The sequence below is a fragment of the Phyllobates terribilis genome, unplaced genomic scaffold, assembly GCF_046119375.1.
Source record: "Phyllobates terribilis strain yellow unplaced genomic scaffold, ASM4611937v1 Scaffold_12__6_contigs__length_324123572, whole genome shotgun sequence".
Taxonomy (NCBI): Eukaryota; Metazoa; Chordata; class Amphibia; order Anura; family Dendrobatidae; genus Phyllobates; species Phyllobates terribilis.
The window spans coordinates 156,811,756-156,829,977 of NW_027362772.1; the positions used below are offsets into that span (position 1 = coordinate 156,811,756).

Genomic DNA, 18,222 nt, shown 5'->3' on the forward strand with positions numbered 1-18,222 from the left:
ATAAGAAGCTGTTTCGTCACAGTTAGTATTTTCATTTATCCCTGTCCGTCTTCCCTTGTTTGTCTGGTTAGTGTGTTTCTTTACACTTCAGCTTCCCACTAGTGGTGGGGGGAGGGGACAGATAAGGGTTGATATATTAGAATAGCAAGGCACATGATCCTGGCATCTCCACCTTCAGGAGTAATCCCAGAGACAGGGATAGACTAGGGTGCCCCTAGTTCTAGGGACCAAGTTAGCACCCATAGTCCCAACACCATAGTGACAAGAGCATTGCATGGCCTACAAATCTTACATCGACTTGACTGTTTCCACAAGGAGAAACTTTACCCCTTACATCCCATATAGATGAGTGGTAACTTATGTTCACTGGATAACCCCTTTAAGTCAGTGATATGCAACTTGTGCTCTAATCATTAGGTATCTAGAGCAGGCTTTTTCTTCTGGCTTCCACCGAATGACAAGAAAATGTTTTAAGATGTGCATGGAAAGGTGTTGCAGCTATTTGACATTCCTGATATATCATCCAGGGATCAGGATCTTCAGACAAAACATAAAAAAAAACGTATCAGCTCATCTTCAGCTTTTCGACGAAAGCCTCAAGGGCAAATATGCCCCAAACAACTCAACCGAGGAGAAGAATCTCAATATAAGGGCTTCTTATATAATCTCTTGTGTTCTCCTAGGAACACCCACTCAACTTCTCAAATAAGGGTGTAAACCACTCCGCTTACATACCTGACAATTATGTAGGCATGCTTGTTTTTATGGGCAGGGTGGACAACATAATGTAAGCTCCAGGAGCCAGAAACATATCAGTCCACGGGAGATTTTAAAGCCTACCTTTCAACACCTTGTAACAATCTAAGACAAGGGCATCGTCAAAGCAGAAGGTAATGCCAACGATAAATCACCAGCGACACATTTATTTGGGTGCAAAGGGCCGCAGCGTTCTACCATTGATTAAACATTAAAGTGTTAAAACTTTTTTTTCCTGTCCAAAACATTGAAAGGAGCAGTAAACACCAAATGCGAAACTTGAAAAGTCATAAAAGGAGCTACTAATACTCATGCCGTGATTTCGGAGCTTCTCAGGACTAAAGGTATGAGATATAAAGTAAAGACTAGGCGGCCAAGGATTTTTTTTCTGCCATCTCATAGAAGAACATTAAAGTCAACCTATCACCAAGCAGGAATGGCTGATAACAGAGAAGAACAGATGGCCTTCAGGTTCACACCAAATAGACTTCACACACTAATGACCTTAACAAATTCAGTAATGTTGACCATATATATGGGACAGCTGTGAGCTGCTGTGTTGGGGATAGACAAGTTAAGCCACTCGGTCTAGGTTTTGATTTCCCAAACAAAAGAGTTTCAGAGAGAATCATAGGAAAGGCAACCACATGCTCTCGGATGCAAGGTTTGAGGAGGTTAGTCAAAATAAAGCCACACCTTTTTCCCACCCCCGAATAGGTTTTTGTGGTCATGCCCCTGAACATGTCCGGTGCTGGGGTAGAATTTGTTACAGCTCCAGACTGGCGTCATGAACAGAAAACACATAAGGAGTTGTTGTCCTGGAGGCTACTGTGCACCTTGGAAGAGTTGTCAACTCTTTTGGGTTGGGAGGTCTCCCCTTTTCTAGGGAAGTTGGCCAGTATACCACACACATTAGATCCTTGGTTGACCCCACAGGTTTCATTAATTTAATCATTAGGTGATGGTAAAGATAGAGGCAGGCAGACAGAGAGAGAGACAGAGAGAGAGAGAAAGAGACAGATGCGGAGAGAAAGAGACCGACGTGGAGGGAGAGACACACAGACACATAGGAAAAGATAAACACGGAGAGATAGACAGACAAAGAGAAACAGAGAGAGAGAGACACGAAGATACAAAAACAGAGAAACTTAGAGAGAAAGATAGACAGACACGAAAAAGAGACAGACACGGAAAGGGAGAGCGAAACAGGCACGGAGAGGGAGAGAGACACAGGCACGGAGAGGGAGAGAGACACAGGCACGGAGAGGGAGAGAGACACAGGCACAGAGAGGGAGAGAGACACAGGCACAGAGAGGGAGAGAGACACAGGCACAGAGAGGGAGAGAGACACAGGCACAGAGAGGGAGAGAGACACAGGCACAGAGAGGGAGAGAGACACAGGCACAGAGAGGGAGAGAGACACAGGCACAGAGAGGGAGAGAGACACAGGAACGGAGAGGGAGAGACAGACACAGAGAGGGAGAGAAAGACAGACACAGAGAGGGAGAGAGACACAGGCACAGAGAGGGAGAGAGAGACAGACAGAGAGGGAGAGAGACACAGGAACGGAGAGGGAGGGAGACACAGACACGGAAAGGAAGAGAGAGACAGACACAGTGAGGGAGACAGACACAGGCACAAAGAGAGAGACAGAGACAGCAAGAGACACGGAGAGGGAGGGAGACACAGACACAGAGAGGAAGAGAGAAACAGACACAGAGAGGGAGAGAGACACAGGCACAAAGAGAGAAAGAGACAGATACAGAGAGGGAGAGAGACAGAGACACGGAGAGAGAGATAGAGACAGACACGGAGAGGGAGATAGAGACAGACACGGAGAGGGAGATAGAGACAGACATGGAGAGGGAGATAGAGACAGACATGGAGAGGGAGATAGAGACAGACATGGAGAGGGAGATAGAGACAGACATGGAGAGGGAGATAGAGACAGACATGGAGAGGGGATTGAGACAGACACGGAGAGGGAGAGAGAGACACAAAGAGGGAGAAAGACACGGAGAGGGAGAAAGACACGGAGAAGGAGAAAGACACGGAGAGGGAGAAAGACACGGAGAGGGAGAAAGACACGGAGGGGGAGAAAGACACGAAGAGGGAGAAAGACACGAAGAGGGAGAAAGACACGAAGAGGGAGAAAGACACGAAGAGGGAGAAAGACACGAAGAGGGAGAAAGACACAGACACGGAGAGGGAGAGAAAAAAGAGAGGGGTCGCTAGTTAAAACCACCTGTGACTGAATGGGAGGGACACATGGTCAGAAAAAAGGCTGTCAAACTTCTAATAGTGTGAACACGTACCTGCTGCAATGCTCCAGGAGCGGGATCCCAAATATTGTATCTAGACTAATGTCACTTTGAAAAATGAAGGTTTTTTGCGCATAATTTGGCCACCTTCATTTTTCAAAGTGACATTAGTCTAGATACAATATTTCTTATATTTTCATGTATGGAGTGCCGAAGTTCTTTTTGCTATTGAGATTACTCTTTTCTTCAGAGCACCCGAATAGACCAGTGAGCGACCCCTCTCTTTTTTCTATTAATCATTTTTGGGATCCCGCTCCTGGAGCATTGCAGCAGGTACGTGTTCACACTATTAGAAGTTTGACAGCCTTTTTTCTGACCATGTGTCCCTCCCATTCAGTCACAGGTGGTTTTAACTAGCTCTACCAGCCCATACATTGTAGGTTAAAAGCCCAAGCAGAGACATATTGTCCATACAGGCTTACAGCCCAAGAGTGGCATATCCAGTGGTAGCATAGCGTAGTTTCCCATCGTACGAAGGTGACCTTGTCGTGGTTGATGGGCACACATAAATTGGCCAAATTATGCGCAAAAAACCTTCATTTTTCAAAGTGACATTAGTCTAGATACAATATTTCTTATATTTTCATGTATGGAGTGCCGAAGTTCTTTTTGCTACGGAGAGGGAGAGAGACACAGACACGGAGAGGGAGAGAGACACAGACACGGAGAGGGAGAAAGACATAGAAATGGAGAGGGAGAGAGACACAGACATGAAGAGGGCGAGAGACACAGACATATAGAGGGCGAGAGACACAGTCACGGAGAGGGACAGAGAGACACGGTGAGGGAGAGAGAGAGACACGGTGAGGGAGAGAGAGAGACACGGAGAGGGAGAGAGACACGGAGAGGGAGAAAGACACGGAGAGGGAGAAAGACACGGAGAGGGAGAAAGACACGGAGAGGGAGAAAGACACGGAGAGGGAGAAAGACAGACACGGAGAGGGAGGGAGAGAAAAAGACAAGAATAGGGAGAGAAAGACACTGAGAGGGAGAGAGACACAGACACGGAGAGGGAGGAAGAGAGAGAAAAAGACACGGATAGGGAGAGACAGACACTAAAAGGGAGAGAGAGACGCAGAGAGAGAGATGCGGAGAGGGAGAGAGAGACACGGAAAGGGAGAGAGAGACACGGAGAGAGACATGGAGAGGGAGAGAGACACGGAGAGAGAGAGAGACACGGAGAGGGAGAGAGACACGGAGAGGGAGAGACAGAGAGAGACACGGAGAGGGAGAGACAGACAAGGAGAGAGAGACAGACACAGAGAGGAAGAGAGAGAGACATGGAGAGGGAGAGAAACACAGACATGGAGAGGGAGAGAGACACAGACATGGAGAGGGAGAGAGACAAGGAGAGGGAGAGAGAGACAAGGAGAGGGAGAGAGAGACAAGGAGAGGGAGAGAGAGACAAGGAGAGGGAGAGAGAGACACAGACACGAAGAGGGAGAGAGACACATACACGGAGAGGGAAAGAGAAACTGAGAGGGAGAGAGGCAGAGACACGAAGAGGGAGAGAGAGACACACAGACACGAAGAGGGAGAGATACACAGATTCGGAGAGGGACAGAGAGAGACAAGGAGAGGGAGAGACAGAGAGAGACACGGAGAGGGAGAGAGAGACAGACACATGGAGAGGAAGAGAGAGAGAGACACACGGAGAGGGAGAGAGAGAGAGACACACGGAGAGGGAGAGAGAGACAGACACGGAGAGAGACACAGACACGGAGAGGGAGAAAGACATAGAAATGGAGAGGGAGAGAGACACAGATATGAAGAGGGCGAGAGACACAGTCACGGAGAGGGACAGAGAGACACGGTGAGGGAGAGAGAGAGACACGGAGAGGGAGAGAGACACAGAGAGGGAGAAAGACACGGATAGGGAGAGACAGACACTAAGAGGGAGAGAGAGACGCAGAGAGAGAGACGAGGAGAGGGAGAGAGAGACACGGAAAGTGAGAGAGAGACACGGAAAGGGAGAGAGAGACACGGAGAGAGACACAGACACGGAGAGGGAGAAAGACTTAGAGAGGGAGAGAGACACAGACACGGAGAAGGAGAAAGACATAGAAATGGAGAGGGAGAGAGACACAGATATGAAGAGGGCGAGAGACACAGTCACGGAGAGGGACAGAGAGACACGGTGAGGGAGAGAGACACGGAGAGGGAGAAAGACACGGAGAGGGAGAAAGACACGGACATGGAGAGGGAGAAAGACACAGACACGGAGAGGGAGAAAGACACAGACACGGAGAGGGAGGGAGAGAAAAAGACAAGAATAGGGAGAGAAAGACACTGAGAGGGAGAGAGACACAGACACGGAGAGGGAGGAAGAGAGAGAAAAAGACACGGATAGGGAGAGACAGACACTAAGAGGGAGAGAGAGACGCAGAGAGAGAGACGAGGAGAGGGAGAGAGAGACATGGAAAGGGAGAGAGAGACACGGAGAGAAAGACAGACACAGAGAGGAAGAGAGAGAGACACGGAGAGGGAGAGAGACACAGACATGGAGAGGGAGAGAGAGACAAGGAGAGGGAGAGAGACAAGGAGAGGGAGAGAGAGACACAGACACGAAGAGGGAGAGAGACACAGACACGAAGAGGGAAAGAGAAACCGAGAGGGAGAGAGGCAGAGACACGGAGAGGGAGAGAGAGTCACGGAGAGGGAGAGAGAGACACAGACACGGAGAGGGAGAGATACACAGATTCGGAGAGGGACAGAGAGAGACAAGGAGAGGGAGAGACAGAGACTGAGACACGGAGAGGGAGAGAGAGAGAGAGACAGACACATGGAGAGGAAGGGAGAGAGAGAGAGACAGACACATGGAGAGGAAGGGAGAGAGAGAGAGACAGACACGGAGAGGGAGAGAGAGACAGACACGGAGAGGGAGAGAGAGACAGACACGGAAAGGGAAAGAGACAGACACGGAGAGGGAGAGAGAGACAGACACGGAGAGAGAGAGAGAGACAGACACAGAGAGGGAGAGAGAGACAGACACAGAGAGGGAGAGAGACACAGACACAGAGAGGGAGAGAGACAGAGAGGGAGAGAGACACAGACACGGAGAGGGAGAGAGACACAGACACGGAGAGGGAGAGAGACACAGACACGGAGAGGGAGAGAGAGACACGGAGAGGGAGAGAGAGACACGGAGAGAGAGAGAGAGACACAGACACGGAGAGGGAGAGAGACACAGACACGGAGAGGGAGAAAGACACAGACACGGAGAGGGAGAAAGACACAGAGAGGGAGAGAGAAACAGACAGAGAAGGAGAGAGAGACAGACAGAGAGGGAGAGAGAGACAGACAGAGAGGGAAAGAGACAGACACAGAGAGGGAGAGAGAGGCAGACACAGAGAGGGAGAGAGAGACAGAGAGGGAGAGAGACACAGACACGGAGAGGGAGAGAGACACAGACACGGACAGGGAGAGAGAGACACAGACACGGAGAGGGAGAGAGAGACACAGACACGAAGAGGGAGAAAGACACAGACACGGAGAGGGAGAAAGACACAGACACGGAGAGGGAGAAAGACACAGAGAGGGAGAGAGAGACAGACAGAGAGGGAGAGAGAGACAGACACAGAGAGGGAGAGAGAGACAGACACAGAGAGGGAGAGAGACACGGACAGGGAGAGAGACAGACACGGACAGGGAGAGAGACAGACACGGACAGGGAGAGAGACAGACACGGACAGGGAGAGAGACAGACACGGACAGGGAGAGAGACAGACACGGAGAGGGAGAGAGACAGACACGGAGAGGGAGAGAGACAGACACGGAGAGGGAGAGAGAGACAGACACGGAGAGGGAGAGAGAGACAGACACAGAGAGGGAGAGAGAGACAGACACAGAGAGGGAGAGAGAGACAGACACAGAGAGGGAGAGAGAGACAGACACAGAGAGGGAGAGGGAGAGAGACACAGACACGGAGAGGGAGAGAGACACAGACACGGAGAGGGAGAGAGACACAGACACGGAGAGGGAGAGAGAGACACGGAGAGGGAGAGAGAGACACAGAGAGGGAGAGAGAGACACGGAGAGGGAGAGAGAGACACGGAGAGGGAGAGAGAGACACAGACACGGAGAGGGAGAAAGACACAGACACGGAGAGGGAGAAAGACACAGAGAGGGAGAGAGAAACAGACAGAGAGGGAGAGAGAGACAGACAGAGAGGGAGAGAGAGACAGACACAGAGAGGGAGAGAGACAGACACAGAGAGGGAGAGAGAGACAGACACAGAGAGGGAGAGAGAGGCAGACACAGAGAGAGAGACAGACACGGAGAGGGAGAGAGAGACAGACACGGACAGGGAGAGAGACAGACACGGAGAGGGAGAGAGAGACAGACACGGAGCGGGAGAGAGAGACAGACACAGAGAGGGAGAGAGAGACAGACACAGAGAGGGAGAGAGAGACAGACACAGAGAGGGAGAGAGAGACAGACACAGAGAGGGAGAGAGACACAGACACAGAGAGGGAGAGAGACACAGACACGGAGAGGGAGAAAGAGACACAGAGAGGGAGAAAGAGACACAGAGAGGGAGAAAGAGACACAGAGAGGGAGAAAGACACGGAGAGGGAGAAAGACACGGAGAGGGAGAAAGACACAGACAAGGAGAGGGAGAAAGACACAGACACGGAGAGGGAGAAAGACACAGACACGGAGAGGGAGAAAGACACAGACACGGAGAGGGAGAAAGACACAGACACGGAGAGGGAGAAAGACACAGACACGGAGAGGGAGAAAGACAGACACGGAGAGGGAGAAAGACACAGAGAGGGAGAAAGACATGGAGAGGGACAAAGACACGGAGAGGGAGAAAGACAGACAAGGAGAGGGAGAAAGACATGGAGAGGGAGAAAGACACAGACACTGAGAGGGAGAAAGACAGACACAGAGAGGGAGAAAGTCAGACACAGAGAGGGAGAAAGACACAGAAAGGGAGAAAGACACAGACAAGTAGAGGGAGAAAGACACAGACAGGGAGAGGGAGAAAGACACAGACAGGGAGAGGGAGAAAGACACAGACACGGAGAGGGAGGGAGAGAAAAAGACAAGAATAGGGAGAGACACACTGAGAAGGAGAGAGACACAGACACGGAGAGGGAGAGAGACACAGACACGGAGAGGGAGAAAGACACAGACACGGAGAGGGAGAAAGACACAGAGAGGGAGAGAGAAACAGACAGAGAAGGAGAGAGAGACAGACAGAGAGGGAGAGAGAGACAGACACAGAGAGGGAAAGAGACAGACACAGAGAGGGAGAGAGAGGCAGACACAGAGAGGGAGAGAGAGACAGAGAGGGAGAGAGACACAGACACGGAGAGGGAGAGAGACACAGACACGGACAGGGAGAGAGAGACACAGACACGGAGAGGGAGAGAGAGACACAGACACGAAGAGGGAGAAAGACACAGACACGGAGAGGGAGAAAGACACAGACACGGAGAGGGAGAAAGACACAGAGAGGGAGAGAGAGACAGACAGAGAGGGAGAGAGAGACAGACACAGAGAGGGAGAGAGAGACAGACACAGAGAGGGAGAGAGACACGGACAGGGAGAGAGACAGACACGGACAGGGAGAGAGACAGACACGGACAGGGAGAGAGACAGACACGGACAGGGAGAGAGACAGACACGGACAGGGAGAGAGACAGACACGGAGAGGGAGAGAGAGACAGACACGGAGAGGGAGAGAGAGACAGACACGGAGAGGGAGAGAGAGACAGACACAGAGAGGGAGAGAGAGACAGACACAGAGAGGGAGAGACAGACACAGAGAGGGAGAGGGAGAGAGACACAGACACGGAGAGGGAGAGAGACACAGACACGGAGAGGGAGAGAGACACAGACACGGAGAGGGAGAGAGAGACACGGAGAGGGAGAGAGAGACACGGAGAGGGAGAGAGAGACACAGACACGGAGAGGGAGAAAGACACAGACACGGAGAGGGAGAAAGACACAGAGAGGGAGAGAGAAACAGACAGAGAGGGAGAGAGAGACAGACACAGAGAGGGAGAGAGACAGACACAGAGAGGGAGAGAGAGACAGACACAGAGAGGGAGAGAGAGGCAGACACAGAGAGAGAGACAGACACGGAGAGGGAGAGAGAGACAGACACGGACAGGGAGAGAGACAGACACGGAGAGGGAGAGAGAGACAGACACGGAGCGGGAGAGAGAGACAGACACAGAGAGGGAGAGAGAGACAGACACAGAGAGGGAGAGAGAGACAGACACAGAGAGGGAGAGAGAGACAGACACAGAGAGGGAGAGAGACACAGACACAGAGAGGGAGAGAGACACAGACACGGAGAGGGAGAAAGAGACACAGAGAGGGAGAAAGAGACACAGAGAGGGAGAAAGAGACACAGAGAGGGAGAAAGACACGGAGAGGGAGAAAGACACGGAGAGGGAGAAAGACACGGAGAGGGAGAAAGACACAGACAAGGAGAGGGAGAAAGACACAGACACGGAGAGGGAGAAAGACACAGACACGGAGAGGGAGAAAGACACAGACACGGAGAGGGAGAAAGACACAGACACGGAGAGGGAGAAAGACACAGACACGGAGAGGGAGAAAGACACAGACACGGAGAGGGAGAAAGACACAGACACGGAGAGGGAGAAAGACACAGAGAGGGAGAAAGACACGGAGAGGGACAAAGACACGGAGAGGGAGAAAGACAGACAAGGAGAGGGAGAAAGACATGGAGAGGGAGAAAGACACAGACACTGAGAGGGAGAAAGACAGACACAGAGAGGGAGAAAGTCAGACACAGAGAGGGAGAAAGACACAGAAAGGGAGAAAGACACAGACAAGTAGAGGGAGAAAGACACAGACAGGGAGAGGGAGAAAGACACAGACAGGGAGAGGGAGAAAGACACAGACAGGGAGAGGGAGAAAGACACAGACACGGAGAGGGAGGGAGAGAAAAAGACAAGAATAGGGAGAGACACACTGAGAAGGAGAGAGACACAGACACGGAGAGGGAGGGAGAGAGACACGGAGAGGGAGGAAGAGAGAGAAAAAGACACGGATAGGGAGAGACAGACACAGAGGGAGAGAGACACAGACACGGCAAGGGAGAGAGTGACAGACACGCAGAGAGAGAGAGACACACAGACACAGAGAGACACAGACACGGAGAGGGAGAGAGGGTCACGGAGAGGGAGAGAGACACAGACACGGAGAGGGACAGAGACACAGACACGGAGAGGGACAGAGAGAGACACGGAGAGGGAGAGAGAGACAGACACGGAGAGGGAGAGACAGAGAGAGACACGGAGAGGGAGAGACAAAGAGAGACACGGAGAGAGACAGATACGAGAGAGAGAGAGCCAGACACAGACAGGAAGAGAGAGAGACACATGGAGAGGGAAAGAGAGACAGACACGGAGAGAGAGACAGACACGGAGAGAGAGACAGACACGGAGAGAGAGACAGACACGGAGAGAGAGACAGACACGGAGAGAGAGACAGACACGGAGAGGAAGAGAGACAGACATGGAGAGGGAGAGAGAGTCACAGAGAGGGATAGAGACACAGACACGGAGAGGAACAGAGAGAGACACGGAGAGGGAGAGAGAGACAAGGAGAGGGAGAGAGAGACAAGGAGAGGGAGAGAGAGACAAGGAGAGGGAGAGAGACATGAAGAAGGAGAGAGAGACACAGACACGGAGAGGGAGAGAGACACGAAGAAGGAGAGAGAGACAGACATGGAGAGGGAGAGATACACAGACACGGAGAGGGAGAGAGAGACGAGGAGAGGGAGAGAGAGACAAGGAGAGGGAGAGAGAGACAAGGAGAGGGAGACAGATACGGAGAGGGACAGAGAGAGACACGGAAAGGGAGAGAGAGACAAGGAGAGGGAGACAGACACGGAGAAGGAAAGAGACACAGACACGGAGAGGGAGGGAGAGAGACACAGAGAGGGAGAGAGAGACACGGAGAGGGAGAGAGAGACACGGAGAGGGAGAGAGAGACACAGATACGGAGAGTGAGAGAGTCACGAAGAGGGAGAGAGATACAAGGAGAGGGAGACAAACACGGAGAAGGAGAGAGAGACAAGGAGAGGGAGGGATAGAGATACAGAGAGGGAGAGAGAGACACGGAGAGGGAGAGAGAGACACGGAGAGGGAGGAAGAGAAAAAGACACAGAGAGGGAGGAAGAGAGAAAAAGACACGGAGGGGGAGAGAGAGACACGGAGAGGGAGGAAGAGAGAAAAAGACACAGAGAGGGAGGAATAGAGAGAAAAAGACACGGATAGGGAGAGAGATTCACGTAGAGGGAGAGAGAGACACAGACACGGAGAGGGAGAGAGACACAGACATGGAGAGGCAGAGAAACACGGAGAAGGAGAGAGAGAGGGAGACAGACACAGACATGGAGAGGGAGAGAAAGAAAAAGATAAAAAAAGAGGGAGATATCTATATTGAGCCAAAATGTTGAACTACATCTGCCTTTTTGGTGATCAATAGATAGATAGATAGATAGATAGATAGATAGGCAGAGCACTAATCCAAGATGACACATGGTGCATGTCCATCATTTGTGATCGATTTGTGACGTTTCGGCTCATAGATCGTTGAGCATTTGTCTACATAGATAAATAGATATTGGAGATGTAGATGTATCTCTAACTGCATGAAAAAGCAGATTGATTACACCAGACTAGAAAATTATCTAGTATATAACTTAACGCAATCTTTAATGTAAACATTCTTTACAATCCAGTGTAAATGTTCTCTCCTCCATCAGCTGCTCCTGAACCTGACCGGTGCTGAAATAGGAGGGGAGAGAAGAGACAACCCCTTCTCGGGCTACTACCAGCCAGAAACACTCCCACTGTCGCTTCCCAACTCACCCGAGTGTTATTTCTCTCTGCTTTCAGCTCAGCGATCTCCTCTTCTCTCTCCAGAAGTTGCTCACGACACAAGTTCAACTCCTTAGTGAGCGCTGCAAATTCCTAAAGAAAACAATAGAAAAAAATGCAATGTGTGTAAAAATATACCAGAAAAAAAAAAAAAAGTACATTCTTAGAAAAAAAAAAGTTTTACAAAGGTGTAGATTTCAGGGACACCCATCTGATTCCCTTCAGCAGTTTCTACAGAGGATTTTGTAAGTTATCCCTGTCGACAGTGGAAGCGCGGAGTGGCCACATGCAGCGGACGAGGTTTAAAATGTCTTATGGAGAACCAGATGAAGAAGGGGGGAAAAAAAAGTTAATTTTCTGCCAATTGCACGAAGGTGAGGAAGGGATGTGAGAGCGGCAGTAGGATCACACTGGCGGCTTTGTGTAACCCCGGTCTCCGAACGCTCCCAGGGGAGCGAGTCCTACACAGACCCCCTTCAGCACACTGCCTGCTTTGTGTAACCGGGCACCTCACTAGAACTTTTCTATGGCTTTTTAGGTTATTTATTTTTTTATTACCTTTTAATGCAGACAATTCACAAATGCTTTGCAGTATGACATATTATTAACCATTTACTTGTCCCCCATAGAAAATAATCTGAAAGTTGCTGGTTATATGCCCCCCCCCCCAGGGACTCCCGTGAATATTTATAGACCATGGAAATCTGTGGATCGACCTGGAGTGCCCGGAGTGATTTGTGAGAAAGGTGATGAAGTATCACTCTGCACAGATGATGGAGATTGACTTCCTGATAAAGCGACCATCACTTGAATTCTTAAAAAAAAAGTATGTTGTCGGAAAAAAAAAAGTCAGGTTTTGCAGCAGCAAAGGTCTGGATTGCAAAGAAGAAGAAAAGTTTGAGGGGGTAGCGTGATTTGCCAGCATATTTTGTAACCCCTAACATTGGGACAGTTAGGCTTAAAATTGATAAATGTATATATTATTTATTTTTTTATTACATTTTTGTGTTTTGCTATGCAACAATTTTATAAACCTAGCCCTAACCCTAAACCTAGTCGTAACCCTAATCCTAGTCTAACCGTTTACTCTAAACCTAATGCAAGCCCAAACCCTAGCCTTAACCATAGTTAGGGTTAGACAAAATGATGTAAAAAGTTAAAATTAAAGTCATACACTGTTATTTTTTTAGTTTGTATTTATTACATTTTTTGTGTTTTATTATTTGACAATTTTATTAAGCTAGCCTAGTTCAAACTTTAGGTTTAACCCCAGCCCTAGTGTAAACCCTAGGCTTAACCATAGCCCTAGTCGAAACCCTCCCCCAACCTTAGTTAGAATGGTAATCCTAGGCCTGGTCCACATTCTATCCCTAGCCCTACTCCAAGCCCTAGTTCTACTTAAAACCCTAGTACTACCCCAAACCCTAGTCCTACCCCAAGCCCTAGCAGTATTCCTACCCCAAAAGCTAGCACTAGTCCTACCCCAAAAGCTAGCACTAGTCCTACCCCAAATGCTAGCACTAGTCCTACCCCAAACGCTAGCACTAGTCCTACCCCAAACGCTAGCACTAGTCCTACCCCAAACGCTAGCACTAGTCCTACCCCAAACCCTAGCACTAGTCCTACCCCAAACCCTAGCACTAGTCCTACCCCAAACCCTAGCACTAGTCCTACCCCAAACCCTAGCACTAGTCCTACCCCAAACGCTAGCACTAGTCCTACCCCAAACGCTAGCACTAGTCCTACCCCAAAAGCTAGCACTAGTCCTACCCCAAGCCCTAGCACTAGTGCTACCCCAAACCGTAGCACTAGTGCTACCCCAAACGCTAGCACTAGTCCTACCCCAAACGCTAGCACTAGTCCTACCCCAAACCCTAGCACTAGTCCTACCCCAAACCCTAGCTCTAGCCCTACCCCAAACCCTAGCACTAGTCCTACCCCAAACCCTAGCACTAGTCCTACCCCAAACCCTAGGACTAGTTCTACCCCAAACCGTAGCACTAGTCCTACTCCAAACCCTAGCCCTAGTCCTAACCCAAACCCTAGCACTAGTCCTACCCCAAACCCTAGCACTAGTCCTACCGCAAACCCTAGCACTAGTCCTACCCCAAACCCTAGTCCTAGTCCTAACCTCAAACCCGAGCACTAGTCCTACCCCAAACCCTAGGCCTCCTCCAAACCCCAAACCGTAGCCGTAGTCCTACCCAAACCCTAGTCCTACCCAAACCCTAGTCCCAGTCCTACCCCAAACCCCATCCCTAGTCCTATGCCAAACCCTACCCCTAGTACAACCCCAAACCCTGATTAGGGTTAGAAAAAGTAAGTAAAAACTTAGTTAATTATGTAATCAGTGCTTTATTTGCTTATTTGTCTTTTGCTTCTTCTTTTTGTTTTGAACTGGGGACACTATTATATTTATTTAGGAGAGTTTCCCCACCAAGTCTCTGTCTCTCATCTCACAAAATTACAATTGAGAGCAAAGGTGGTCACCCGTCGAAGAGCACAGTGCATCCTTTGTAATTTCTTCACTTGCTGCCTATGCAGAGTGCAGCAATCAATATGAGTTTACCATCAGCTGCTGCGCTCTGCACAGGAACCTATGTAGACGTCAAAGCAAGCCCTGGCTACTTTAATCATCTAGGTTGTCAGCAATGGGACACTATGCCTCTGCACCGCATGTGTGTGACCTCGTGTACTAAAATATTATTTTTGTTTGTTTGTTTCTGATTTAATATTTTGTATTTAATCTTCTTCCCATGTTTTTTGGGGCAGCTATATTTTTTTACAATTTTTTTATTTAAATGCATGTATAATTCACTAAAAAATTATTTTTCCAATCGGATTTCATTAAAAAATTTGCAAAATTTTTTTTTTACAGATTACTTGTTTCCCTGCACATTCAACTTTGATGTGGTCTGTGGTCATAAATCAGAGAGCAGATCAGAATAGGACACATTAAAGGGTTACAAACTCCATCATACTAAAAGAAAGCGCTCACTGATGGATTGTCAGTTGACTCATGCTGAAGCCAGCAATATAAAATGCAACACGGAGGGTACAAAATGCAAAGTGTGCAAACATTTTAATGAAACCCAATAGCAAATATGATTTTTAGCTTCAAATACATAAATAGAAGTAAAAAAAATGTCACTTATGCTTGATAGAAAACTATATTATATTGATAGATAATTTTGCAATTATGGATTTTATATACTGGTATATATATTACATATTTATATATATTTGGTGTGTGACCTTATCTGCCAGTCTAAATCTCAAAGGGTAACCATCGTTTTAACTTTTTTTTCCGCCATAAATTATATTTTTATGCGTATTATTAAGAAACTTTGTAATAATCTTATCAAAGAAATCTGCTTCTTTCATCCTCAGGACTGATCTTTCACTATCAATTCATGGGTAAAATGTGTCTTCAGTGAATACAGATTTTCCCATTACTGAGATAGGAGATGGCAGTTGGTGCTCATAAAGTTCTATGGAGAACTGTAACTGTCGAATTAGTAGAATTGCCACTAGCTCCTCCCTTCTTCATAGAATTTTAAAAGCACCAACTGTCATCTCCTTCTCAGTAAAGGTCTCCACTGAATACAGATTTTACAACTGTAACCCATGAATTGAAAGATCAGTCCAGGATGAGAAAGAAGCAGATTTCTCTGATAAGATACATTACAAATTTGCTTATTTTCACATGTACTAATAATTTATGAAATAAAAATCACAGTTACTCTTTAAATAGTTTATTTATTTTTTCCAGTTTTAAAATATTCAGAACTTTGTAAAGAAAACTAAACAACTTTGTTAGTGTTGACATTTTTTCCGAGCCACGTAACTTTTTTGTGTGGTGATCTGTAGTTTTTATTGGTACCCTTTTGGCATACATACAATGTTTTCATTGCTCTACATTACATTTTTTGGGGGGGAAGGGAAGTGCGATGACAGAATCATCAATTTTGGCGTTTAGATTCTATTTTCTTTAAGTTGTTTACAGAGTGTGCTGATTAATTTTATATTTTGATAGATCTGACCTTTTCAGATTCAGCGATGACAAATGTGGTGATTCTTTTTATTTATTTATCCATTTATTTTAAATTTCTTTAACTTTGGATTGGAAAAAACAATTATGTTTTTAATATACAGTGGCTTGAGAAAGTATTCACTCCCCCCTCTTGGCATTTTTCGTGTTTTGCTATCTAATAACCTGGAATTTCACTGTTTTTTTGAGGGTTTGCATCAGTTCATGTAAAGAACATGCTGACAACTGTGAACATTTGGTTTTTATTTTATTGTGAAGCAAACAACAAATAGGACAAAATAACTGAAAACTTCATGGTGCATAACTATTCACCCCCCTAAAGTCAGTACTTTGTAGAGCCTCCTTTTGCAGCAATTATAGCTGAAAGTCGCTTTGGATAAGTCTCTATGAGCTTTCCACATCTTGCCACTGGGATTTTTGCCCATTCCTCAAGGCAAAACTGCTCCAGCTCCTTCAAGTTATATGGTTTCCTCTGGTGAATAACCATCTTCAAGTCTGACCACAGATTCTCCATTGGATTAAGGTTTGGGCTGTGACTAGGCCACTCCAAAACATTTAAACATTTCCCCTTAAACTACTCAAGTGTTGCTTTAGCAGTATGCTTTGGGTCATTGTCTTGTTGGAAGGTGAACCTCCATCTTAGTCTCAAATTACTGACTGACTGAAACAGGTTTTGCTCAGGAATAGTATTTCGCACCATCTATCTTCCCCTTGAGTCGGACCATTTTCCCTGTCACTGATGCCAAAAAACATCCCCACAGCATGATTCTGCCACCACCATGTTTCACTGTGGGGAGGGTGTTCTTAGGGTGATGACCTGTGTTGGTTTGGTGCCAGACATACAGTTTACCTTAGTGGCCAAAAAGTTCAATTTTGGTCTTATCTGACCACCACACCACAGCACCTTCTTCCATACATTTTGGGAATCAAAAACCTGACAAAACAGAGGAGCAGCGCTGATCCAATAAGTGACAATGTTTTTTTTTTTTTTAATCTTCTCCATCAACCTTTGCCCATTAAGCAACTGTTGTAAATTAGTAGACAACTCCTTTAAAAAGTGATGTGAGGTTTTCCCTGAAGTATCATTTCCAAGCAAAAGGCACCTGAAGAATGGATCAATCTACTTGTCTCTGCTGCTAATCATCCCCACAGCATGATGCTGCCACCACGTTTCACTGAGGGAATGGTGTTCCTGGGGTGATAAGCAGTGTTCGTTTGGTGCCAGACATAGCGCTTACCTTTTGTGGCCAAAAAGTTCAATTTTGGTCTCGTCTGACCACAGCACCTTCCTCCATACATTTGGTGAGTCTCCCACATGTCTTTTGGCAAACTCAAAACGAGCCTTACAATTGTTGTGTAAGTAAAGGCTTTTTTCTGCCCACTCAGACTGTAGAAATTGGGGGACCACAGGACACGTGTTCTATGGATTGGTAGTGCAGCCCCCACTCATTCTATATTTTTGGATAGGTGATAAAATAATGTATTGGGTAACCCTTTAAGCATGTGGCTCCCATGGCATGCCAGAAGGTGTAGTTACAGGATACCAGTGCGGCCACAGCTTGCTGATCACTGGTTGAATAAAAACATTTTGAGTAAAGAAACCTTTGCTGCAGCAGAGGATGTTTCTCACTAAGCCTGGATGCTTCATAGGCTTAACCCCTGCTGGGTAATGAGGATTATTAGGAGGACCACTCGGTTCGGTTACTGGCATCGGTGGTAATGAATCACAGCTCTGCTGCCTGATATACCAGTGATCATTTACTGGAGCTATAGCATACCAGAACGCCCTATAGATTCATCATTAATGGCTTATTTTACAGATCTCATAAAATGTTCATCTTACAGGGAATGTGTCATCAGTACATGACCTATTGTATAAATGTTATGTTAAGTGTATTTTTCAAAATTGTTTTTTTTTTCCCATACTACAATCTGTATTAAAACTAAAAATGAAAAATCTTGCAAATTTCACACTTTCAACTGGGGCTATTGTAGAATTATACAGCACATGTACATTAGCAGCCATATTTTTTGTATTGAGGCATCTAATGAGTGTGTGCAAAGGTCATTGTGAAGGAGGAGGAGCATTTGAGCTGTGACAGCACTTTTTGTGATTGGTGCGATATCAGCTATGTATAGCGATTCTATCTATCATTTTAATCCTGCCTGTGATGATAATGAGCCTGCTGAAAGGATAGGATGTATGAGTCTAAAAATCGCC

At 47.4% G+C, this 18,222-nt stretch overlaps 1 protein-coding gene across 8 annotated transcripts in view; it reads right to left on the bottom strand.

Annotated features, from left to right (window-relative positions):
* PPFIA3 (PTPRF interacting protein alpha 3) overlaps positions 1 to 18,222 on the bottom strand; it is a 113,769-nt gene that overhangs the window by 72,402 nt on the left and 23,145 nt on the right. For all 8 annotated transcript variants that reach the window (XM_073656417.1, XM_073656416.1, XM_073656422.1 and 5 more), the window contains one exon: positions 11,942 to 12,043. In XM_073656417.1, the coding sequence (XP_073512518.1) occupies positions 11,942 to 12,043 (102 nt within the window). The remainder of the gene's footprint in view (positions 1 to 11,941; positions 12,044 to 18,222) is intronic.